Source organism: Ictalurus furcatus, chromosome 23, assembly GCF_023375685.1.
Source record: "Ictalurus furcatus strain D&B chromosome 23, Billie_1.0, whole genome shotgun sequence".
NCBI classification, from domain to species: domain Eukaryota; kingdom Metazoa; phylum Chordata; class Actinopteri; order Siluriformes; family Ictaluridae; genus Ictalurus; species Ictalurus furcatus.
The window spans coordinates 4,943,184-4,970,180 of NC_071277.1; the positions used below are offsets into that span (position 1 = coordinate 4,943,184).

General features: G+C 40.7%; 1 protein-coding gene across 2 annotated transcripts; it reads left to right on the forward strand.

Moving 5' to 3' along the window:
* Window positions 1-1,229: 1,229 nt before the first annotated feature.
* Window positions 1,230-25,633, forward strand: spata13 (spermatogenesis associated 13). 2 transcript variants are annotated; one of them, XM_053611507.1, is made up of 15 exons: window positions 1,230-1,271; window positions 1,484-1,655; window positions 7,595-9,103; window positions 10,336-10,377; window positions 10,751-11,200; window positions 13,674-13,818; window positions 13,933-14,045; window positions 17,408-17,587; window positions 18,046-18,231; window positions 20,195-20,374; window positions 20,623-20,855; window positions 21,851-21,980; window positions 23,462-23,834; window positions 24,880-24,954; window positions 25,052-25,633. In XM_053611507.1, exons 2-15 carry the CDS (start codon window positions 1,647-1,649, stop codon window positions 25,231-25,233), a joined length of 3,807 nt encoding a protein of 1,268 aa, XP_053467482.1. In that variant the 5' UTR covers window positions 1,230-1,271; window positions 1,484-1,646; the 3' UTR covers window positions 25,234-25,633. The 2 variants fall into 2 exon arrangements, with proteins under 2 accessions (XP_053467482.1, XP_053467481.1); XM_053611506.1 differs by lacking the exon at window positions 1,230-1,271 and having other exon boundaries at window positions 1,289-1,655.
* The last annotated feature ends 1,364 nt before the right edge of the window (window positions 25,634-26,997 follow it).

The following is a 26,997-nucleotide window of genomic DNA, read 5'->3' on the forward strand; positions in this document are numbered from 1 at the left end:
TTAAATCAGTATAAGGTTTTATTGTTGACATCTGAAGCAGAGTAGGACTTTTGTAGAACTGAGCACAGCAACACTACCAGTGGTCCTAAGGAAAACACACAGAATGGTATGAAGAAGTGAGGCTGAGGCTGATTTCTTTCTAGTTCAGACTGTAGATTCATGCAGCCAATCAGTGATTACACAGAGTGACATGCCCTGCAGGTTTGATCTCACGCATCTATAACATCATCAGCAGTGATTGAGAGCTTGCATTTGATATAGAGTAATGAACATGAACAAGGTGGATTATGTACTCTATCGATATTATTCCCCTAGCTACATTTAGTAGATAAACTAAGCACACGTTGTCCAATCGAAGTACAAATTGCACAAAATGACCAATGACAGAACTGTAAGTTTAGTTTAGTTTTTTTGGTTTGATCTAATGTGTGACAACTTTTCTGTTTACCAAGCCAACATCACATGTTGTTATTGTTAAAACAGGTACAATGCCATTTAATAGGAGAAAAAAAATTTCAACAATCTCTAACATTAACGATAACAATCCAAATTTGCTGTTGGTTCTGAAAAAAAAAAAAAACCCCAACAAGAACTATTTTTCTCACTTACAATTTACTATCAGTGTTCAACATCATATTAGTGAGAAATACATTATATGACTAAATGTTTCTGGCCAGCTTACCATCACGATCATATGTACTTGTTGATCATCTCATTCCACATTTTTTTCCCCCTTTGCTGTTATAATAATCTCCACTCTTCTGGGAAGACTTTCCACTAGATTTTGGAGCATGGCTGTGGGGATTTGTGATCATTCAGCTACAAGAGTGCAGGACACTTGAGTTATTCCACCTTCTTCCAACCTTAACACACCATGTCTTCATGGAGCTCGAGTTGTGCACAGGTGCATCATCATGCTGGAACCGGTTTGAACCTCTTTGTTGCAGTGAAGGGAAATTGTAATGCTACAGCATTCAAATACATGTTATACAACTGTGTGCTTCTAACTTTGTGGCAACAGTTTGGGGAAGAACCACATATATGTATGATGGTCAGTGTCTCCAACTGCTATATATATATATATATACGTCATAAGTAAACATGAGTTTGAAAAAGTTACAACCTGTGGCTATTCTGTGAAATGGAGGACTACAGATAGGTATTCAAGATGCATTAAGATCAATCTGGCAACCTGTTCTCTGCTCATTCATCGCGACAAGTGCAGCGATGCTGGCCGACACTCCGCTTCACCACCGCGGACGCTTCAACAGGTCCTGAGCGCTTAGAGCTGTGCGGCTTAACACACAATAATAGCCAAATTCGGTCATTTATAATATTTATTTTGTATTTTTTTTACTTTCTACAGTGCAGTTAAACCATTAAACCTTTCCTCGGAGAGTTTTCTGTTCTTTAGTTTAGCTGAGTGTTGTGACTTCCACAATGTAACAACACTAGACTTGGGTTTGTTTTTGGTTTTTTTCAGGGACCTTTAGCGTTAATCTCCATGAGAACCACTAAAAGCTGAAGACGAGAAATCCGGCGAACTTTGGACTTTTCTGTGTGAAACAGAGCTGTGTTCAATGGCTGGAGCTGTGCTGAAAAGCCCGCAGTTGGTCGTGAAGAGACTGTAGCTACACAACAGAAGTATGAGAAAGGTAACATTGTATCTGGAGGTTATTTAATTAGTTCAGGGTTTTTTGTTGTTCTTTACATATTTTATTTCTAGGATTTATGTATGTATTTTTTCAAAGCTTATTAGAACTACAGGAAGTAGCTCAAATTCCCAAAGCTCCAGTTTTATCCGTTGTGAATGTGTTGCCTGGAGAGCTGAGGAGGAGGGGCGGGGGGGTCAGCACTGAGGGGTGCATTGTGTGCCCTACTGCCCCCAAACCCCCAGCGGTTGTCATAGTGACAGGTTACTTTGGTGATTGCAGTAGCAATTGTATATAGTAAATGGGTTGTAACTGTCTCTGTACTGACTGGTTGGTTATGTAGTCATTGTGATTTTTATGATGTAGTTATAAGTTGTCAGTGTGGTTGTTCTTATAGAGTCCTGATTGCTGTAGGAATTGTTGTAGTTTTTTTTGTATTGTGTTGTATTGTGAAAGGTTATTCTAGTGATTGTTGTATAGTGATGGGGTGTTATTGTAGTGATTGTTGTATAGTGATGAGGTGTTATTGTAGTGATGGGGTGTTATTGTAGTGATTGTTGTATAGTGATGAGGTGTTATTGTAGTGATTGTTGTATAGTGATGGGGTGTTATTGTAGTGATTGTTGTATAGTGATGAGGTGTTATTGTAGTGATGGGGTGTTATTGTAGTGATTGTTGTGTAGTGATGAGGTGTTATTGTAGTGATTGTTGTGTAGTGATGAGGTATTATTGTAGTGATTGTTGTGTAGTGATGAGGTGTTATTATAGTCATGGGGTGTTATTGTAGTGATTGTTGTGTAGTGATGGGGTGTTATTGTAGTGATTGTTGTGTAGTGATGAGGTGTTATTGTAGTGATTGTTGTGTAGTGATGAGGTGTTATTGTAGTGATTGTTGTGTAGTGATGGGGTGTTATTGGAGTGATTGTTGTGTAGTGATGGGGTGTTATTGGAGTGATTCTTGTGTAGTGATGGGGTGTTATTGGAGTGATTCTTGTGTAGTGATAGGGTGTTATTGTAGTGATTGTTGTGTAGTGATGAGGTGTTATTGTAGTGATTGTTGTGTAGTGATGTGTTATTGTAGTGATTGTTGTGTAGTGATGGGGTGTTATTGTAGTGATTGTTGTATAGTGATGGGGTGTTATTGTAGTGATTGTTGTATAGTGATGAGGTGTTATTGTAGTGATTGTTGTGTAGTGATGTTATTGGAGTGATTGTTGTGTAGTGATGGGGTGTTATTGTAATGATGGTTGTAGTGACTGATGTATAGTGACGGTGGTTGTAGTGGCTGATGTATAGTGAGGTGTTGTGTCGTGACTGATGTATAGTGACGGTGGGTTGTAGTGACTGATGTATAGTGAGGTGTTGTGTAGTGACTGATGTATAGTGAGATGTTGTGTAGTGACTGATGTATAGTGAGGTGTTGTGTAGTGACTGATGTATAGTGAGATGTTGTGTAGTGACTGATGTATAGTGAGGTGTTGTGTAGTGACTGATGTATAGTGAAGGTGGTTGTAGTGACTGATGTATAGTGAAGGTGGTTGTAGTGACTGATGTATAGTGATGGTGGTTGTAGTGACTGATGTATAGTGAGGTGTTGTGTAGTGACTGATGTATAGTGATGATGGTTGTAGTGACTGATGTATAGTGAGGTGTTGTGTAGTGACTGATGTATAGTGACGGTGGTTGTAGTGACTGATGTATAGTGAGGTGTTGTGTAGTGACTGATGTATAGTGACGGTGGTTGTAGTGACTGATGTATAGTGATTTATAGTGATATTTTTAGTCATATGGAGGTGCTGTACAAAACTGGTTGTAGTAGTGTAATGACAGCAGATTTCATTGTGTTCTGATTCCAGTTAAGGTGGGGTTAATACTGAGGTCATATTGTAGTGATAAGGTGTTTTGGGAATATTTTAGGATTTTGCTGATGGGTTGTTATGGGTATATAGGGTATGTACATCGGGTGGTATGGGTGTATAATTCTGATTTGTAGTGCTGGTAAATAGAGCTTGGCATGATAGTAATGGGTTATTTAAAGAATATGTTCTACAGGTAGGCATTTCTTGTTGTGTAGTGAGGGTTGTGGTTTTAGGCTTGTGTTGTAGTGACTTGCTTTATAATAATGGGTTGCCTTGGTGATATTATTGGCTGTATATTAATTACTGTATTTATTTTATTCAGTAGTTCTGATTTGTGGAAGTCATGATTGATCGTTACTGATGCAGTGATGAGTTGTGATTGGTCTGATTAGTTGCTGTACTGATTAAGACGTGGGTACATGTTGTGCTTATAGGAGTGGGTTACGTTAGTGATTTATGTTAATTTTAGTTACTTTAGTGTTGTTATTGTGCTGGTGTTGTAGGTCGTGAAGACTCAGGAACGTTTTCACTTTTCAAAACAACTCTGGTAAACATTTCATAACCTCAGATATTAGCCTCAGGCCGTCCTGGTTTGTGTAAGACGCTCATTGTACAATGTGAAAGCAGATTTTTTTTTTTCACGCCTGCACAGCTAATCTAAAGGCATTCAGAATGATGAAATGTAGGCGACATGTGACTAGACTTTGCACTTTTATAATCTACATCCAGTGCAAATGGGGAGTGAAGTGCCGCATGTTTGACATGTCATAATTAAATCAGAAAGGACAACCGTGTGGGGTGGGATCTTCAGAATTCATATGAACTAGTGTAAGCGTCCTAAACGCTGTTGTTAAATTTAAACCATGGCTCTCACTGAAGACCTTTTATGACTCCAACCAGTCGGTCCACCTGACAGCCATTAACACAACATCTTCAGCGCTGGAATGTCCTCCTCCATACTTAAGATGAAGGGGGGTGTATTGAAACACACACACGATGCAGAATTTTATTTCTTACTACTTGCCTCCTTATTCCAGACAGCCATAAGTTAAATTGCTTTCACTCCCACTTGCTACTGAACCGCCCCTGTTACCACAAACGTCAACATTCCTAGAGCTGTTGATCTCTGCAGGCTTTTTTTTTCCCCTTGTTGACTGAAAATGTCGCTAAAATGTTTTCATTTTATGCAGACACGAGATGTTTCTAGAACTATATGTTGACATTTATTGGCACACTTTATTCAGATCAATCTTATTTTCAACCCATAAACAAGGAAAACCCAACATTAAGTGTGTTAGTAAGGTGTTGGACCACCAGGAGCTGCCAGAACAGCTTAAATACACCTTGGTATCGATTCTTCAAGTGTCTGGAACTACTCTTGAAGATGACTGAACGATATCCAACGAATATCCAGAAGATATTCCCTCAGCTGGTGTTTTGACGATGGTGGCGCAGAGTGCTGTCTTAACACTCTCCAAAATCTCCCATAGGTGTTCAGTCATCTTCAAACCATTCAGTGTTGGCAAACTGCTATGGTATAAAAGGAATAAAACACAGTGAGATGTGCTGTTATTGGAAGAACTCTGGGGCGGTATCAGTAATGCCACTTCATCCCGCAACCCCATCAATGATAATTTTCCTATAATGGCCGTTTTTAGAAAAAGAAGTGTTTTTATCCCTTATAAACTGCAGCTCTAAGCCCTTGTACACACAGGGCAAATAGTTCAAGAATTAACACAAGAGAAACGTATACAAACGAAAACAGACGTTACACACACACTTTCCTCCACTTTCTAGTATGAGTAATTACTTCGTCATCGAGGTTTGGTCCGTATCCAGAGGCTGAGGGACCCTCTGTAGTCCAGCGTGTGGTAAGCAAATGCCTGAGGAGTTGGTCGTGTTACCAGGCTCCTCACCCCACCAGCAGGGCGTGTTCCTTTCTTACAATCGCTTTTTTTTCCTTTTCACCTGCCAAAAAATAAAAGGGAAACTGGGTCATAACATGGTATGCAGGGGCCATTAGCAAACAGGAGTAAATTACACCCTCTTTCACTGCACGTTTGTGGCCCACGTCAGACTCTCGCTGAGCTCATACTAAAGTATTTCCTCTGCCGGCAACGTCTATCACGTCTCGTCTCGTCTTCACACACCCGCGATTGTCCGTACGCAGATGTATGATATGAATGGCACAAGGGGGATAGTTATTAAAGGCCACGTAATCAGATTAAGTAAGGAACAGAGCACATGGTGGCTCAAGCAGGTTTAGCAGAGTATCCTTTAACATGAAATGTAGCTACGGTGATTCATTCAGATAGCTGGCTAGACATTAAGACTCTAGGCACGCGCCTTCATCACAATTGCTTTATTGTTTTAACAAGAGTGTCCGGTTTTTGTCGTCGTATGATTTGGAACTCAAGGGCATAATAGTCCACATCGTTTCTGAGTGATGTGGCATGCCAGAGGGACTTGCTCATCTACATAGGTAGATCGCTAGAACTGGTATGGTGGGTTCTTCTTGTGACCTTCGCTTTGCTGAAGAGCCAAAAAAATGTCACTCCATTTACTATTCATTACGTATAGATGCAACACTGGTAAAGTTGAGACCTTCATTTTAGAACCCTGGTTGTAATTAGGATCGAGGTTGCCTCAGAATTTGTATCCCCTTCTAAGTTTCTGAATGTATCTGTGTGTTTTTGCATGCATGCGTGTGTTTGCAGCCCTCCTCTCTGGGAGTTTAATCTGAGCCTGGCTCCAGTTGGTAGCCGGAGGGGGGGTGGCTCTATCTGAGCTCTTAATTAGCTCCACTCCTGCATTTTATCATGTGAGTGTCGAGCCAGGGAAATGAGACAGAGAGAGAGAGAGAAGTGTATTAAGTGGTGATACGCTGGAAACTGCAGCCCATTTGGGCAGATCTAGGAGGAACTTGGGAGTAGTTTTAATTGCATTCTTTTAAAGCAGAAGTCAAACAAAGGCTAAAATGCCAATTCCTTTCTCTTACCTCATCATAACAGAGAGCTGCAGGGTATAAAGAGCTTGGTTTAATGCTGTAGCATGTGCTCAGGCTGGCATATTCAGTTTAGAATGTGTGTGAAGAGGCAATTTGGTTTGGGGGAAAAATGCTGAATAAGACTTGCGCAAACAACAGAGCCTACATGCTCAACATCAGGCAGTGATTACGGCTTCATCTTGAGGTCATAGCAGGGTTAGAGACCCAGGCGAAGACCATGTTTGTCTCTTTATTGCTCTAATAGGGGGCACAACAGGTGGGAAGTAAATCAGATCAGCCTCCTTAGTTGGACCCTTGCCCCCTCCGTCGGATGTCTTGTTCTCAGCGTACACACGCAGAGAAAACTAAGCAATTTGTTCAATTAATCAAAATGGATTAGAGCTTTTTTTTTTTTTTTTTTTTTTTTAAAAATATTATTATCGCTTAGTCATGCTCACAGAAACCTTTAATCAAAATGGCCTCGGGTACCACCTACCACATCCATACCCTTAGATCGGTTCCTTTCTTTGACAAGCATTCCAAAAGCGGTGTGGTCTTCTCTCACCGACGCTTGATGACGCTCAGCTAAACAAATTATTCATTGCCTTCTTAAAGGTGGCCTGTAAAGGTGCTCCATTCATTATTCATACCTTCCAGGAAATCTACAGTTTTTACTTAGGCTGATACGCCCACAGTAGCGGAAGGTCATTTATGAAGAACCAGTTTCAGATTTTACACCTGCTTGGACGAAATCTGATGAGCACAGTTCATTTATACACATATAAGACTCACAAGCAACAATGACTGACTAGAAACTTGATGGTCTGCCAATATTTTACAGATAAGACAAAAATAATAGACTGAGACGAATCACGATCACCCCATCAGGTGCTGGCACCAGCAGAGACAACAGTATCAGCTCACCGTATTGCATCATTAGTTGTTGGCAGTAGATTATTTTACTATTGTCACTATTGGACAATATATAATAGATCAGCTTAATATCTAACACTTAACATTCTACTTTTGGGCTAACAAGTCCAAAATGGTCTGAATCAGTTTTCTGTGTGTTAAAGACTGGATCTTATTTCTTGCAGACAGGCCACGCAGATGGAGCTTCAACTCAGGGCAGGATGCCTCTGGCGTACCCATCAAATGGTACCTCTCTTGCTCATCACCCCGAGGCTCCAGTGAGGCTTATCTGCGGCTCCTTTGAGGCGGAGAAGCGGATGAATCCAGGTGCCCCAATGAGGCCAGTCCGCTCTGAGGCTTGCTGTGAGAAACGTGGACTCAATGGTGTAAACACACATCCATGGTCCACCCCTGTGATCGTTGATGCGCAAGATCTATCATGCTCCTCCAAGAATGTGCGTATCTTTTCCTTCCAGCGAAAGCGTGGTGCGGCAGGCTCTGAGCAGACACCGCTTCGAGGCCCAGCTAGTGCTTCGCAGGCATGGCCAGGTCTCCATTTCATGGGTTCCTTCAAAAAGCTGCGCTCCTCTGTTCTCCAGGGCATCCAAAACAGGGGCGGTGTGACAGGAGACAATCAGGAGAAAGACTTGTACTTAACCAATGAGGAGAGCAACGGTTTCTTAGTAACCAAAAGAAATTTTGGAAGTAGCCAAACCAACAGGAAGGAGATGTCAGCAGTGAGCAACGGAGGGTCTGTAACCACACCAAGTACATGTGTTTCAGATGAAGAGGATGATTACGAGGAAGATGGGTATGGCCTACAGAGGAACTCGCATTTCTCAAGGAGTATACGTCGAGCTTATGGAGCAGGACGCATCTCCCTTTTGGACAATGTACGAAAGCAATCAGAAGGTCCTCAAGAACCCGCTGCTCGCACTCGACCCTGCAGCACCGTGGAACCCATTGGGCTCAATGTCATTTTTGATACTGATGACAATGTGAAGGCCTCGAGTAGACTAAGCAAAAGTGCTGACAATCTGCACGTATTCAAGAGCCCTTTCAAACACAAATTACCCTCGAGTCAGCCCCAGAGCCTGGAAGATTCCAGCACCCCAAATTTCCAGAGAACAGCTAGCGCTTCATCTGCGGATGTGCAGGAATGTGTATCAGGTCGACGTAGAGGAGCCGTAGGAGTGCGGGGAAAGATGCACAAGCTCGTCGGAAGTTTAACAGATCTGTCTGTCAACCGCAAGCCGAACCCTAGCCCCACCACCACAGCCCCCTTATCAGCCCTCAGCCAGCTCCATGACGACTACACCCGCAGGACTCCCTGTGTTCCTGCTAGCGAGCGTCAACGCAGACCCCCACCCTCCTATACCTGTCCGTCTGACAAGCAGAAAGTACAGGCTGATGTTCATAGCCACACCCCAGCTATACATGCCGACTCCTTAGTACCCAATACCGTTAATTCCTTGAATCATCAGGTTCCTGAGTGTACCAGCTCCACAGAACAGGATCCAGCGAGCTCGGCAACTTTGTGTTCAGATAGTTCTATCACCCCCCTCACGCCTGTCACAGGAAATAGTGCGACTGTGGAAGAAGAGCAAAATGTGAAAACTGACGTCATTCAGGACAAGCACTGCCCCAGTCCAGGACAGGAACAAGGACTGGACAACGTTAAAGTAAACTTGGAGGTAGGACACTATGATACACTATGATGCACTATGATATTATTATTATTAAAATAATAATAAATCAAATAAAAGGCTGTATGATCACAAAGAAGTAGTTTCTTTTAGAATTGGGGTCACTAATTAGAGATGCACCAATCTCACTTTTTTTTTTTTTTCTCATTATTGATATCAAGTTGCTTTCTTTGCAACATTTATGAGTTATCATCACAGTTATCATCACAGTTATCTGTCAGCGCCATTAAATGCATCAGTGGGGAAAGTATGTCAAAATCCGAGCCAGTACAGTTCTGTTGTTTACTGGCCTTGATACCAGTGCTCACTATCAGGTACACCCCCAGTCATTATTTCGCTGATAAACACATCATAGCCCAGAACGGTGTACAAAGGCAAAAAATGAAGAAATTATGACTAATTAAACAGAAAAACCCAGTCATGAGTAAGAAGTTAGTAACTTTTCTGCTCCGTCACGTTTCACTCAGGAAATAGATTTATTTAGGAAAAAGTCTTACAGTACAGCATAAAGCATCCTCATGGATGAAACGTATATTAGTGTCTACAGTCGAGGACATGGATTATCTCGGATCAGTTGAGTGGCATTGACTTTCTTTTTTTTTTTCCATCAGAGTCGATAAGTAGCAACAGAGACCGATTATACTCAGTGAAATACATGGATGGATTGATTGTAGCTTGCGTCAAACGTTTAGCTGACCCCTGTACTCAGCATTGCAATCTCACGTATTGGCAAATCGACGACAGGCTAGATGCCAAAAACCGTTTTCTCAGTCTTAATTGTACTGTATGGAGCTTGAGCAATATTCGTTATTAAGCCAACGGACTCATTGGATGGACAGTTCACAATTTATGAAGTGTCGGCTTGGCTTTCTGACGGTTGTAAACACTTGGAGCTGTGTCACAGAGATTGCTCAGCTGTAATGTTCTTGACAAGGGTTAATGATTACTTGGGGTTTATGATTAGCGCTGTTGCTTAAACACAACTCCTAGACCTGACTCTGGACACTTATCAGCTGGTCCAGGAGTCAAAGTCCAAGACGTGCACCAGACACACACAGGCGCAGACACATGCCGGGTTTAGGAGCCTGTTCCAACAGATTCGAAGGGAATGGCCCCCAGAGAACAAGCTGCTCTGTTTGTTTGTGTTTAGAAGTGTGTGTGTGTGTGTGTGTGTGTGTGTGTCAGTCACCATGGTGCTGATCCACTGTGTGCTGTTTCAGTGCATCTGGAAGACTCCGGAGAGACAGAGTGAAAATCTAGAGGTAAGCCATCTTTTTATCCCTTAGTGGAAAGGTGTTATTAGAAGAGAACATCATGTCAGCAGGGCATGATTTTAGAACAAGATCTTTAATGCATGCACTGTATGTCACACCCTCATTCGCAACACAAATTCAGATGTTTTTCTTGGATGGAAGCCGTCTGTTTCCTGAAACTGATCTTCACACAGTTAATCTCTAAATGAAGTCCTTCTGCAGTTACTAAGGACTCTATTAAGGACTTTATTTATCAGTTAACACTTACAGCTTAGGAAGTTAAACCACCATGTATTCCTGTGTTCATCACAATTGCATATTCAGGTCTGTTACTATAAGCTGTGTTTAAGCCTTTCACGAAAAGTGCCCGAATTTATTCCAGACACCATCCGGAGACCCGTCTTTCACAGACCTCCTAAAACGAAACGATGAAAGCTGCAGCGACTCAGTGTTCATTAGTCCTCCTGTCACACCCACCAGCGCTGCAGAGTGGCCCCTGGTGACAACACCAAGCTCGCCAGCCTCCTCCTGCGACACGCCTGACTCTTCTGTGCCCAGGAGGAGGGCGGCCAGAAACAAACCTCGACCAATCTCAGACTACGGACAGCTCATGTGCAGAAAATATGCTGTCCCCAAGGAGGAAGTGGAACTCCAGGATGATGCTCAGGAGGAGTGTAATGCTAACGAGACACACGCTGCTGATTTGCACATCCAAGAGAACAGCTGTCTGAATGGACACACGGAAAGCAGGAGGAGGCGACCGATCTCTGTGATAGGAGGAGTGGATCTGTTTGCATCTCCTGACGAGAAGGAAGATGCCGGTTTGCCTTCTGTAAGCCTTCTTTCATTCGTTTTAGCCCTCAGTCTTTTAATCGGTAATCAAATCCCAAACCCCGCCCATGCTTAGCATCTGACAAACGGAGGCACGAAATATAATAGGTTAACTTTGGTGATTAGGAAAGTTTTCAAGTAGACAACACTAAAGTAATCAGAAAGGAATGAAATGTTTGGGACTTTTTTGCCATTTATAGTAACGTTTATTGTCCTGGAACATCCACTAAACAAGGTAATTACTGTACTTTCACCAGCCTCTCCTTTTTTTCTCTCTCTCTCTTGTCGTTAAGAAGACAAAAAAACACAGTTTGTCATTTTATAGAGAAAAACCACAGAGCATAAACTTTTCTGTCCTACAAAGCGCTGACACTGGAGACTCCTCCTATAAATGTAAAAAAAAAAAAAAACATCGTATAGAAAACGTCACCAAATCAACAATTACGAATTGAGAGTTCAACAGCGCTGTCGAGTAAATGACATTAAATTGCTTCAAAATGGATGGCTTGAACTCGGATGGCTGGCTAGCTAATGTAGCTCGTCTTCATGATAGTTCCGTTAATAGTTCCGTCTCAATAGTTAGGTGTAATTAACTAAAAGCTTATTAAAAGCTAGTCTTAGTTGAACAGCCAGTGTAATGAAAAGTGTACCTCTATCATAATATTTTGTTTGTCATGAAAACACAGATTCGAGTGATTTCAAGAAAAAAGAAAATTCTAGGTAGCTAACCATAATGAAATAATGGCTAACTTTTACCCCAGTGTTTTCATACATGTTGATTATTTATTTATTCAGACTAGCTCATACTTGTAAGTCCTTTAGTCCTAGAGGCTCCTATACTCTCTGTCCGAGGGTCAAGTGTCACGTGTGACCACAGCTGGATCTTCTAAGACAGAATGATGTCCACAGAATTATTGATTGATTGATAAAAAATAAGGCTGGGCTCGGGATTGGTCAACTGTACAATTAGTTTTTTTTTCCCTAATAGATTTCTGACAAAAGTGTCAAACCCACGTTTTCATCACATGCACATGCAGTAATTATTGTGAGATTGCACTAGTCATGTTTTCTCTTTCACTGTACACATTCTATTAAGGGTCTGTACCACTGTAGGTCATCTAGTTAGAGATTTCTCAAGGTTTAATGATGCGTTCAGGACTGGGAATTACCATGTTCGAAAGCATACAAGGAGCACTGTGTCAGCCCGAGTCATAATTGGCAGTGAGAAAAACCAGCCGAGAAGAAAAAAACAAAACAACATAATGGCCCACTCTCATTTCCTCATACCACAAGCTCTCAGACATCCAAAAGTTTCTGCGGTTTTAAATGACCTCACGAAACAACCCCTACTTAAAGGAATACTCCAGCGAGCGATTTTCAACCTGATCTCTATCTGTCTTATCTGTAGTTTATGAGTGATGACCGTGACCAAGAATTTCAACACTTTTCCCTGTATTGAGAAAAGAACAAGAAAACAAACAAACCCGAAAAATGTTTAGGCCAAACTCGCTTCTAAAGGACGTCGAATGGCATTCTTTCCAAAAAAAAAAAAAGACACACAAGTTATATTGTGAAACACTAATTTAATATAACAGCACTCATGATAAGTGTCAGGATGAGACAGAAATGAGAGAAAGTCTCACTAAAGCTGTTCTTATGAATTATTCATCTTTCCCTCACCGCAGTAAAAAGTAATTCCGGTTACTAATGTTATTCCAGACGTTATATTGTATCCTTGAGCCTTCAGAATCAAAAAACTATGTTGGTAATATTACCGTAATGACAAATTCTTTCTTTGTTGAGGACAGATTTACAGATTTATTTATTTTTTTGCTAGATACAATCTTGTGATTTTTTCAGGCAAATGAATTTGAACTTAATCTAATGTAATTAGAATTGAGTATTTCTAGAGGAATCTGGACACTCATCACATGCTGAAATACTTTAATTGGAGATTATATAGACAAATGCTACCCTTTTGTGATACTTATTTACAATAAACAATGCAAAATGTTTTTATTTTTATTTAAATCAACAAATCTTTGTTAAATTTCTTGTCTGTGGTTCTATACACACACACACTGCACACACAGTGGATAGACATTAAGTTAAAATGTGCTGGAGTAATCCTCTAATATAGGCCCTATCACGCCCCCAAAGCATGTCATGGCAAGTACGAAGTCAAGACTTCTCTCCAGCACGCCGTAAATCGCTCTGTATTTTTATGGTGCAATGTTATTATTTTTTCCCCTCTGCACTAACCTGAACAGTGTGTTTTATGTTTTTCGGGAACTGATGAAACACTGCCTCGAATAGGATCTGCCCCAACTTCGCGCGCTCAGATGAACGTGACATGCCGTGTTTACCCTTTTTTCGGGTCATTGCTCTTTACAGGACAGTCACTGAACTCTGTGTGAACACAAACCACGGTGAATGTCCGTAACTGAAATTGCGGTCCTATTGCTTTTCCGTAGCCCGTCACACGACCCCCTGTACCCTCTCACGGTGTGCCTCCGTACCGCGCCATATCTGCCCGCCTGCGCCCCTGCGTCTTCTCCCAGAGCACACCGACGGGCCTGGACCGAGTGGGTCGCCGCAAACCGCACCGAGTCCTCAGTGGTGAGTGTGTGTGTGTGTGTGTGTGTGTGTGTGTGTGTGTGTGGAAGAGACAAATTGTTTCATGTTACATGAAAGGTTGATGTGTGTGTGTGTGTGTGTGTGTGTGCCGTGCAGACGGATGCACAGGGCTGGATGACAGCGTGAGCGAGGAGGACGGCAGTTTTGATGAGCTCACAGAAGGAACACCGTATCTGCAGCCAGAGGTCGATCTGTCAACTTTAAACCAGGTCAGTAATCAGACACATGCACATGTACGTCTGTGTATGGGTGTGTCTGCAAGTGTGTATGTGCGTGTGTGTGTGTGTGTGTGCACGCAGTCAGTAATAACTCACATGTATGCGATTTCATTTATATTAGCACAGCACTGATAAATTCCTGATTACGACTGCTCAGAAGTTGTTGATTAAGAGTAACTATAAACGGATTAAAACAGTATGACGTTGTTCTGCAGGAAATAGTAAGTAGTAGTAACAGTAGCTCGTTATCACCAGCATGCTGTGTTGCTGATTATTTTACTATAACAGCGAGACACATCGTGTTTTGTTCCTTACTTATTGCACTATATGACCCTGTGTGGTTCCATTATATAAAATCCATCACGTTCTATAGCGGCTTCCGGTGTAAAACCCTGAATAGGTTCATGATGTGTGTATGCACGACGTCTTGCCCACATTTCATTTCTACAATCCGGTCCGTGTGAAATTCATCGCAGGTGCTCTGTTCTGCACATGTGCTCTTTCTGCTTGAAATATGCAAGTGTATAAATTCCAAAGTCTCGCAATTTGCTGAAACACAGTGGCACAATTGCATTGAGGAAAACAATTTGCAATTTGGGTCGGCTTTATTTTATCGTAGCTAAGAAATAGCTCAAGCGATGTGTAAGTAACAGTATAGTCAACTCCAAAAGTATCGGCACTCTTTACGGAAACATTTTGCATTGTAAATCGTATTGTGAGATTAAACACATAGGAGGTTTCTCTGTTTTTATCAATTTTTTAAATCATGAGCAAGCTCATAATTAATATGGTAGTCCATACCGGATCTTGCGGAGGTTTGTTTTGTGATCGTCGCGGCCAAGAATGCTTGATTTTGCTGCAGTTTTTTTTTTTTTCTTCAAAATTTGCGATGCAACCTGTGGAGTTTTCCGTGTTCTTTATTTAATTATTATTATTTTTTAAAATTTTTTGCGGAAAACCACTTGAATCGGCGAAATCACAAATGTCTTTCGCTGCGATGTTTGTTGGTAAATGAGACCTTTTAGCTGTACTCACGTTCGCCGCACGTGACACGTGAATCAAGTTTGCTTGATTTCGCATGCCACTAATTCTGAAGTCGACATCACCTCTAAGGCTGCAAAGATGAAAAGGTTTGCTTCACTTTTATTAGACGGAACTGTCTAATAAACAAGAGAGTTGTGGCATGTCAAATCGATTCTTTTCATACTGCTTGCACATATGAAGTACAGTGCTGTGGAAAAAGCATATACAAAAAACTGAAGAAATCAGGATGGGGCCAATACTTTTTCACAGCACTGTCAATCGTAGATCTGGACCGTACTGTACACGACCACAGATCACAGAACGTGTTCGTAGAGTATTGCATGTTCACACACTGCAGAATATAATGTGACTGTACAGCCAGCGAGTGGCTCGCTCACTGAGTGTTGAGATGGTTTAAACACTTTTCCAAATTGTACACACGTACAGATCTAACATCTTACCAAGAAGCAAGTCTGTTCCCAACACTCCTGCGACCAGCTGAGCCAGCTCATCTTTACCACAGAATTTGCTCATCATGGATCATTTGCATGTGGAATAAATGAAAACGCGTCCCGTGAGCAGAGCGGATTCATTCTCCGAAGGAGTCTTTACTCCAAATTGCTCCGATTATATTTGTCCCTGAGAAGAGTTGGCTTTTTTTTATTTTAAACCACAGCATGGAGAAAGTTTATTAATCTAAGTGACGTACAGTATGGATTATTCCTTCCCCTACAGATGACCTGATTCCTCGAGGTATCCTTTTTTAAAGTCGGCCACATCTTGGAACAGGATATCTCTTGGAAATCTAAGTCGGCTCCTAAACCGTTCTCGGCGTAGGCCAATAAATCGGTTTGACCACCGAGTACAGGATCCATGACAATGTGCACCATCTTAATTCTGTAAGTTACGGTCTTTCGGCAGGACCAACGTTTTACGCTTGTTTTACGCTGGTATCTTTTATGCTTTCTTCCATCCGTACAAACTTGGACTTAATTGTTTATGCTTTAAACTTTCATTCATTCATTCATTCATCTACAGTAAGTGCTTTATCCTGAACACGATCCTGGGCGTGAGGCCATGCAACAGACAGAGCAGATATTATATAATATCTTTCAGACGTGCTGCTCGGCAGTGAGAAGTGAAATCCCAGCCAAATTGTGCATAAACATGGTCTAAATTTTGCATGCCATCATGCACCTTTTGTCAAGTTAAGGTTTTAAATATCCCAAAATTCATGTGAAGACTGGCATGGAAAATAATTTGAGTAGTCAGCTCATACTTTGTGTGTGTGCGTGCGTGTGTGTGTGTGTGTGTGTTTCTGGGTGGAGATTCTGAGGATTTTATGTGGTCTGTGTATGTGTTACTAGGTGGGGTTGCTGATGATTTTTTTTTTTTTTTAGTGGTAGCAATGGAAGAGTGTAAAAGGATGCTGTTTGTGTGCTCTGTGTGTCTGTTAACAACCAGAGTATTTATATTTTCCAGACATTAAATGGGGTGTAATGGGGTGCGGTAACAAATCTATGATTCCACGTTATTTCTATGGCTAAGTGAGCTAAGCACTTGTGCTAAATTTGGTGTGGGCGGAGCTAGAAAGAATTCAGACCACGTTCAAGTCACAACTCGGACAATTTTAAAATAAACACCAGGGCAGTGTCTCGGATCACTGATGGAATGTATCTTTTCATAACCTTCCTTATACTGTAGCAACCAACTTACTGTAAAAACAATAACAAATGATCAAGTCACCGTAATTCCTAGACTAACACACCTACTACAATCTAAAACACTACCAGAGTACTGTTACTGCAGGAGTATAAATGCACAAACAAATGGCCAAAATACCATAATTGCTAGAACAGCACAGAAAGTGCTACTATAGTACTATTGCACTATAGTGCAAACTACTATAACTATAGGAGTATTACAACTACCGTAAGTATTGTAAGAAATGGGCAGTACATCTAGGAGTATTACATCCATTGTGAATACACTAACAGATGGGCAAACTAGCATAAACTTAGAACCATTACAACTACCGTAAATACACTAACAAATGGGCAAACTGCATCACATCTAGGAGCATTAAAACAACTGCAAACAAACGTAAATCTATGCGCACTATATTTTTGCTGGGGTATCAGGGCAACTGCAAACATTACCATAATGCCTGTAGTAGCACGCCTACCGTAAAAACTTTACAAAACAGTCAGTTAGATTAATGCATCACTTTAAGTTGCGTTTAATTATGTGGACAACATGATGTTGAGATAACCTTCTGTGACTGAACTAAATTACTGACCGAGTTCTTTTCACGTCTGTCTGTGCTGCAGTACATCTCGTCAGGACATGCCGTTTACGCCGAGGCCCTGTGGGACCACGTGACGATGGGCGAGCAGGAGCTGGCCTTCAAAGCCGGGGACGTCATCCGGGTGCTGGATGCCCAAGAGAAAGACTGGTGGTGGGGGCTGGTGGGCGAGCGTCAGGCCTGGTTCCCCTCCAGCTTTGTGAGAGTAAGTGTGGAGTGGGCTGCGCTCCGGGTCCCTCAGAGCGACAAGCGTGAAACAAAGCTGCGCTCAGGCCACGCTGAGCCATGGAAACTTCTGAATGGCTCCCGGGGTTGAGTCAAGAGGGCATTGAAGGAGCGTCACCGTGGTTACGGCTATTGATTGGCAGGCGTTACGGGAGGTGGGGGTCATGGGAACAAGGGGGTTTCTAAAGGATAGTGGAAGTACTGTAAATTTGCCTTCTTATGGAGCAAATATGCAGGTTTTGACCTCTTGATTTACTTTGCAGGAGATTAGGTCTGTCGAGTGGAACAGAACAAATGCGACGTTTGCTCAGCGTCAAAGTTTAAAATATCTTCAACGTGTAAACAAAAAAAAATAGACGAGCCTATATTATTCATCCCAGCTTTATTTGGCATTTTAATGTCCATGGGAAGTAAGCATGGTATCCTTTTGTCCCGTAGGTGCGTGTGAATCAGGAGGACTCGGCCGCTGAGAGTGTGGAGAACTCTCCAGAACAGCGAGAGGCTCTATCTAAAGAACCACACAGCCAGACCACTGAGCACCGAGACCAGATGAGGGCTAATGTGGTCCAGGAGATCATGAACACTGAGCGCGTCTACATCAAACACCTCCGAGATATCTGTGAGGTGAGCTGCCTTTCACTTCATGCTTTAATTTAATTACGCCTAATTATGTTTCATTGTGTTTTTATGTACGTGTTCAGTAATTATGTGTTCAGTCATTATAAGCGTCTTTAGGCTGTAGATCCTGAATGAATTGTTTGTATATTCACACGCTAGGTAAAATTTTCACGTACAGTCCAGTGCAAAAGTTTACACACCCTCAACATACAATTAGACTTGCTTTCTGTTAGGTTTATTTATTTATTTTTATTCAGCTGATTGCCCACTGTAAAATAATTCCTGGGACATTGTCGGACATCCCCCGCCCCCAATTCTCCGCTCTCACGACGTCGTATAGTTCCACTAAACAGATGAAGAATTTATATACTTTCACTGGGCTTCATTGCAATATTAAAATACATTATAAACAACAATATTATACAACAGAGTGTATACGTTTTGGACACCACTAGTTTGTATCTGAGCTTAAAAACAAAATGGATACAAAAGCCATGCCCACAACCAACAACAATCTGAATATTATGCCACGACACGCCCTCTTATATACTTTTCAAGAACGTTTGGTAAGCCGATCTTTTTCCACGCCGCATTACAACCACACAGATATACTTTCATTATTCCGAGTAAAATAAATGATCAAATTGTGCATGATAATATATCATAAAGTGAATTTAAAAAAAAAACTAAACAACAAAAGTTAATAAAAAGTTTGCATCTCCCTTTCCCAAGTGTGACACACATTCTTTAATAATTTGCCCTCCTTTTGTGTTTATAATCCACTCCAACCTCTTTCATTTCCTCTACACAGCTTTTCAGTCCTCTCAGTTGTGATACTTGCCACCCTCCCACACATACACACACACACACACACGCACACAGTATAACTCTGCCAAATGTCATACACGGGCCTGCTTCTGGAGACTGAGAGTGTTGTGTTTTGAGGTTATGTTTTGGATTGTTGTCTTATTACAGGATACACCCATGTTTAATCTTTAAAAAAAACTGTATCTATTTGCAGAGAAAAAAATACATTTCCTTTTCTCCATTCCAAAATTATCCGGGATGCAAACTTTCACAACTGTATGTGTACATTACCTGTAACCTGAACCGAATTTCTGGCACGCAAGGAGCACCATTCACCCGCAGCGTTACCGTAACAACAGGAAAACCTCCTGGCAGTGTATAATAAGTAGCTAACATTAACTCAGCACATTAATGTCGGAGAATATCTGATCATTTTGATCGTGTTTAAATGCCGTCTGGCATCTCAGCAACACTTTCTAGAAAGATCATATAACGTACACAAAGATTCTGATCATGAACCTACTCGGGTTTAAATGTTTACACGGCGATATTCTTTTATTGAACCGATTAACTATGGAGGATTAAAACTCAAAACTGGCTCGCTATTTCATGGCACCGATCATATCGTACTCAATTCGCCGGAATAGATGTATTCTTCTATAGATTTTAATAATAACAACATAAAAAAAAAGTTTTACCTCCTTCTCCAACAGCACTAAATATCATTGCATGAAAATGCTGATTCTGTTTCACTTTGTGTTATGGAGGACAAATATTTTATCTTCTTGTTCATTAAAATTGTTATTTATTACTAATAGTGTAGTAGTAGTTGTTGTTGTCAAGGAAATTCATCATTTGTTACTATAATAAGCACATCTTTAACTTGAGAACACGATGACTCAGGTGAAGTATTTGCAGTTCTTTATTTAATATCCTTGTTTTGTGTAATCCCTGCGAGTTAAATGAATCACAACATGATTCTTTCTCATTTTTCACATCAAGCCCTCAGTGTGGTTCCTCCTCACTGCTGCCCCCTGAAGGCCAACTCCTGAAATAACAACGTGGACCTGTGGAAGAGCGTACGATCACCGGTTCTCTTCAGTGACAGGATTTATTATTATTTTTTGAAATAAGATGTTTCTGTGCTCGTGTGTGTTTTCAGGGTTACATCCGCCAGTGCAGGAAACACCCGGGCATGTTCACGGACGCCCAGCTCAAGACCATCTTCAGCAACATCGAAGAGATCTACAAGTTCCAAAGGAAATTTCTGAAGGATCTAGAAAAAAATTACGACAAAGAAAACCCCCATCTGAGTGAGATCGGGTCGTGCTTCCTTCAACAGGTCATTTTTTTTAAGTGTTTTTTTTTTGTTTTATTAACTTCAAGTGAGAGAAAAGTAAGAGAAGCTGGTGAGGGTGAAGGAACGTTAGTAAGAACAGGAACTAACTTGTTTCATAAACATTTTTCAGTGCAAGTTAGACTACTATAAAATCTTTTGCCTTTGCTTTTTTTCTGCTTGCTTTAATATTTGTACTCCACACACAAACTGGTTTAAGTCTCACACTCGCACATTCCGTCCTTCTCCGTCAGGGTGAAGGTTTCTCCATATACTCGGAGTACTGTAACACACACCCGGCGGCGTGTGCAGAGCTGCAGCGACTGATGAAGCAGGGACGCTATAAGCACTTCTTCGAGGCCTGTCGCCTCCTGCAGCAGATGATTGACATCTCCATCGCTGGCTTCCTGCTCACGCCCGTGCAGAAGATCTGCAAATACCCACTTCAGCTGGGCGAGCTGCTCAAATACACACCTAAAGACCACAGGTAACACGCACGCGTCTGAATTAACGGGCATAATTTCAGACGATCCCGTTTGGTTAAAGCGGATCAGTCATAAATGCTGCACTCGTTCATCTGCGAATCTCTTTACCAGATGCAAAAATATAGAACTCACGCCTGTTTTGGTCGTGCCCGTATTCAGCATTGAATTTATTTGTGATGTCACACTCCATAGTAGTGGTTAATGGGTTCATGACAGTAGACACTCTTTCTGGCTTTAAGACTTTACAGTTGTTGTTTTTTTTAAATAAGTATTTTGTTTTTACCTAGTCTATTAGGTTTAAATGTTAGAATTTTATTTTGGCAGTATGCCGTGTTTTACTATTTTAAAAAAAAATTAAATAAAGCTTTAGTTGTGCTGTCCGTTTTATCTCCGTACCAGTGTTATTGTGGAGAGGTGTGCATTGTTTGCCCAGCAGGGGGCTCACTCATACCCTTCCTCTTTCCCATTGCGAGTCATGATACTCTACACACAGAAACCCAACAGTGCCCTAACTAATCTTATAACAGATTTCCTGTTGTTAATACTTATTGAAAATGTCAGATAAGTCAATTCTGATCAGAATGGCTATAATGTAACCCATTTGTATTTTACTTATAAATGAAATCCTTCTAAATGATTACCATCGGTTTCTTTTAAAATAGGTCTTCAACCTGATTAGTAAATTAAAAAAGTTGGATAATGTTAAAATTAGGTAACTATTTCTGCAGAACATTTAGCATACGGTAACTCAAGGCTTAGCTTTCATTTATTAAAACAAAGCATGATTTTATGTTTTTAATGTTTGCATTTTAGTGCTTTTATATTTTTTATATGACTTGATAATATTAGTCATATGCAACATGAATGTTCTAACGAGTGCTTTTCCTATACACCGCTAAATATAGTGTGTTATATGTTTAACAAACAGCCTCCAGTGCAGCCGTATTATTGTGTGCTTATACATTAAAGTTTTTATACATTAATGTGCTTGCTTCAGTGACTACGAAGGCGTGTGTAAAGCCCATGAGGCGATGAAGAACGTGGCCAGTCTGATCAACGAGAGGAAGAGGAGGCTGGAGAGCATCGACACCATCGCGCACTGGCAGGAGGCCATCCTGCACTGGGAGGTGAGGACCGGTCCCGCTGCTCTCCGCTGTTGTCTCAGCTGCACTTCGGCATGGAGCGAGTCATGCAACTGTCCTGCTTTTTTTGCTTGACCAATGTTTGTGTGTTGGAAAAAATGCTGCTGAAAAAGTCAAACACAACTTGAGTGTAGTTTCAAGTCAAGATATTTTTTAAAGGGGCTAAAGGTCCGTTCACACCAAGAACGATAACTATAAATATATTAGTGTCCACACCAATGCACGATATCGTTCTGTTTATTCTAAGCATTCATGCCATCTGCTGTTTTAAACGCGTGAGCTCTTTCAAGAAGGATAGGTTCTGATTGGCTGTCAGTGTTTTTATCGTTCATCAGCTGGAAAAAAAAATCGTCCTGAAAGTGATTCAGATGAAACCTTCTCTCTGTGCCTTTATCGTTATAGTTGTAGTGTGGACCCTGCTGTTCTTTTATATTTAGAATGATTTTTAGAACTATATCTTTGTCATTATCGTTATAGATATCGTCCTTGGTGTGACCTTTTTTTTTTTTTAGTCCATGAGTGAACGTATCCAATCTCACTTAGCTTTTCTACACTCGTAAAAATGTGAACCCTTTTGAAAGGTTCTACGGAGAACACTACAACAGAAAGTTTTCCTATCAGAAAGGGTTCTGTTTTATTTGATTTGATTTGATTTGATCTGAGAACCCTTCAAGAGTATTTCAAGCAACAGGTAAAACATTTAAAAGTCTGATAGGTTCTTGGTATTAAGAAGCAAATTATTGCTAATGTTTGGAGTTTGTCACACACGTACATCCACTCTTAGAGGGGGGAAAAGTTTTCTTCATGCATTTTTAATGAAGGATTCTTAGCTTCCTAAAAGGGTTCTGCATGAAACCCTGTCTGATAGGAAAACACTTTCTATATGGAACCTTTAAAGTTTCAACCAAAGGGACAACAAAAGAGCCCTTATGTGTTACCTTACCGTGAGCACAAGTAAAACTATTTACTTTTCGATTTTATTTATTTAGGTTTGTGTTTTAGTATTGGTTATAGCAAACCTACAACTTTAAGGTTCTGTGTCATTCATTCATGAGTTCACCAGATAGGTTTGGTATCTGGTTTGGTAAGGTTCTATATCACCAGATAGAACCTTATAATGCCTTACAATACATATAAATATACAGTATGATATATATATCATTTTTAACCGTATGAAACATTCTAGTTCACCAGCTCATATCATCACTGTTGTATAATCAGAATTAAAGAATATTTCCCTGCTCTAGTTTGCATTTCGAAAACATATGCCCTCAGCTCAATACCCGTGCTGTCCACCAGGGGGCAACCTCACTGAGAAACACTTCATTATCATGTACATGCTTTTGCAGTGATATCTTGCTGTCAGTGAATTTAATACAATTATTACAATTGTAATCAAAGCATAACCTCAAGAATGTGTGTCGTGTTATTTAATAAAACACTCGTGTGCTCATGTTTTTCGTCAGGGCGAAGACGTGTTATCACGGAGCTCTGAGCTTATCCATTCAGGCGAGCTGACGCGAGTGGTCCGTGCCGGGAAGACGCAGCAACGTAGCTGCTTCCTGTTCGATCACCAGCTGGTCTTCTGTAAAAAGGACGTCCTACGACGGGACCTACTGCACTACCGCGGACGCCTTGACACGGACAGCGTAGTGCCCAAGGACCTGACTGACGGGCGTCACCCGGACCTGGGCACGCTGCGGAACGCCATCGCCCTGCGCAACCACGACACGCTGGAGGTGCTGTGTGTGCTGAGCTGCAGAAAAGCCCAGGACAAGCAGCTGTGGCTGGAGGCTTTCGGTCGAGAACGCAGACGTGTGAAAGAGGACCAGGAGATGGGTGAGTTTCACAGCATGTCCTAATGTGAAAATAGAAAGACTTTCTATTCTCAGACCCAGTGAAGGAGGCGTGGCCTCAGGCACATCAAAACTAACTTTAATTGCTTTATTAAATCACATTGTATTGCATCATATCAGTATATGCGCTGTTATAGGAAAATCATCAACTTCAGGGTGCTAACAGTAACTCTGCTTCATCACACCACCCTATCGTTGATTATTTTCCTATAACCGCATGCCCCCAAGTGTTTTATTCCTTATATATTAAATGTAAATCCAGAGGCAGGTTATTCTCTTCTTATATTGGTATATTCCAAGATGATAGAATATGTATCTCTCTGTACGTGATGTGATGCAACAGGAAGTATGATGAGAGTTACTGTTCTCACCCTGAAGATGATTGTTTTCGTATAACGGCATTTCCTAAAGTGTTTTATTCTCCTTACACCACAGCAACTCGCCGTAAATTGCAGTATTTATTTATTTTACTTATTCAAGAATGACACGTCATAATTTTTTATCTGTTTATAGTTGCAATAATTGTTGTGGAATGTCCATGAAAGAAGCTCTCGTCATTACTTACAATATAGTAACTATAAACAGTCGTTCTCTAACTTTCTCTTGAAGTGTGTTGCAAAAAAAATGCAGCTTGTTAAAGAGAAACCACAAAGCTTTAACTTTGACTGTTACAAAGCGTTGACACTGGAGACTCCTTACCACAATGAATAAAGAAATGTATCCTTTACCATATCAAAGTTTTTGGGGTTTTTTTTTTTTTGTTTTTTTTTTTAAATAAGTAATATATTTATTATTAGGCTTAAATTGCGTGGCGCATCTGCCATACAAGTCAGTGTGTAAGATGTTATGAAGAGTAAAAATGATAATGGATTAGAACGTTATTAAACCTGCACTACGGTCAGAGCTGCTGTTATAGAAAATTAATCACCTTCTGATCAAACAGAATGGAACAGCGCTGTGGTGTAAATAAAGAAATAATATAAGGACCCATGTGGGATATAATGAACTGTTCCTTCTCTCTCTCTCAGGTATGGAGATTAGCGAAACCCAAAGGAAGGAGGCCATTCAAAATGCCCGAAAATCAAAGCAAGGCAAAATTAAAAGTAAGATCAAGTCTCTGTTTCTTTATAGTACTAAGTAATATTAACTAAAGTGAGCTAGCGTTAATTGTGTGTGTGTGTGTGTGTGTTTTTGCCATAGATATAAAATATGCAGGTCACCCAGTGTCTCATCATCACCAACCCTTACACCCTATCCACCAGCGCCACATCACTGTCCCGACCAGTATCCCCCAGCAGCAGGTCTTCTCTTTAGCAGAACCCAAGAGGAAGCCTGCACATCTGTGGTACACGTTCACGCGCAACGCCCTTTTCCGGAAATGAACAGGAAAAATAAAGACTCGATATTCTGATGATATGAAGAAGTTCCTCATACAGTCCCCGGTGCCAATGTGAAGGACAACAGAGAACAACAAATGAATGGTGTGTGTGTGTGTGTGTGTGTGTGTGTGTTAAGGGATCGTGTGTGTGTGTGTGTGTCTTTGGTACCAAAAGTGTTCATGCTCTGTGTGTTGGTGTGGTAACGGTGCTGCTTGTATCAGATTTCGAATCGTTCTGTTCACCACATCAGCATATTTTAAAGACAAAAATGATGTGCATTCTTCAAGTTTGTTGTATGATTTTTTTTAATGGTAAGGCTGGAACCTTTTTTAAATGTTAGTCCTAACTTTAGAAAAGTCAGACACTGCACTAATAAACTGTAAATAAACACTTGCAAAAAGTACACCTATGAAAACGTACAGCTGTGTGACTCTGTACTCATGCACACTTTATTTTACACCGTTCCCACTATATAACGATGTATACACACAACATCTCCCTGTTCCTTTAACACACATCTCAAATGTATTTGGTCACATGGTACAGTTGAGGTCATAAGTTTGCATACGCCTTGAAGAATCTGCAAAATGTAAATAAAATTTTTTTTTTTAATATATTTTTTATTTAGTCCTGCCCTGAATAAGTTATTTCACATAACAGATGTTTACATATAGTTCACAAGACACAATAATAACTGAATTTACACAAATGATCCAGTTCAAAAGTTTACACACTCTCGATTATTAATCCTGCGTGTCATTATCTGGATGATCAGCGACTGTGTTTATGTTTTCTGAGAGTTCTTCATGACTCCCTCGCTTGTCCCGAGCAGGTAAACTGTTCTTCAGAAAAATCCTCCAGGTCCTGCACATTCTTTACTTTCCAACACTCGCAATATGAGATGTATTCAGGTCCATCTTTTCACACTGAGAAAAACTCACTATTGCGAAAGGTGCAAACGTTCACTGTTGCTTAACAAGGCAACAAGATGCATTAAGAGCCAGGGGGGTGTAAACTTTTGAACAGGATGATCGGTGTAAATTGTTATTTTGTCTTTAAAAAGTTTCGATGTTAAATATCTTATGTGGCTTCTGACAATAAGATCTTTAAACAAAATAACAGGTTATACCGATTGTCCTGTTCATAAGTTTACACCCCCCTGACATAATGCACCCTAGTGGAGCACATATGATGCACAGAGTTGGGTGTTACTGTAATCTAACTAGTTTTTCTGATAACGCAGTAATGTAACACATTACATTTTAAATTTGATTACAGTTACTGATGTTAATAAAATTACGTTACCTGCGTTACAAATTTACTGTTAAGAAACTAATATTAAGTCAAACGCAATTTTAAAAATAAAATCACGTTTTGCTCCGAAGATTTTTTCTTTAGGCCTGAATAATTCTCCACTTGGAGCCGTTCGTCACTATGTAACGTCAGTAAAAGAAGACCACCTGTAATTTGATATCTTCAGTGAACGGAAGCGAGACCAATCAGACAGCGTTTACAGGAAAAAACGTGGACACACTCGTGTCTTATTGGCTGACAGTCTCTCAGTTCTGCCAAATACTAGCTCACACAGTCAGTGTGAGGGGAAAAATGGATATACACCAATTTCTTTTTTAAACTAGTAAAGGGATTGAAACTGACACAGTAACATCCTCTGATGATGAGCAGGAAAACAAGGTGTCTAAATATCTATGAGTTCCAGTTTATGTGAACATGACACGAGCAGAGCAGAAGGAAAGATAATGTACTTTG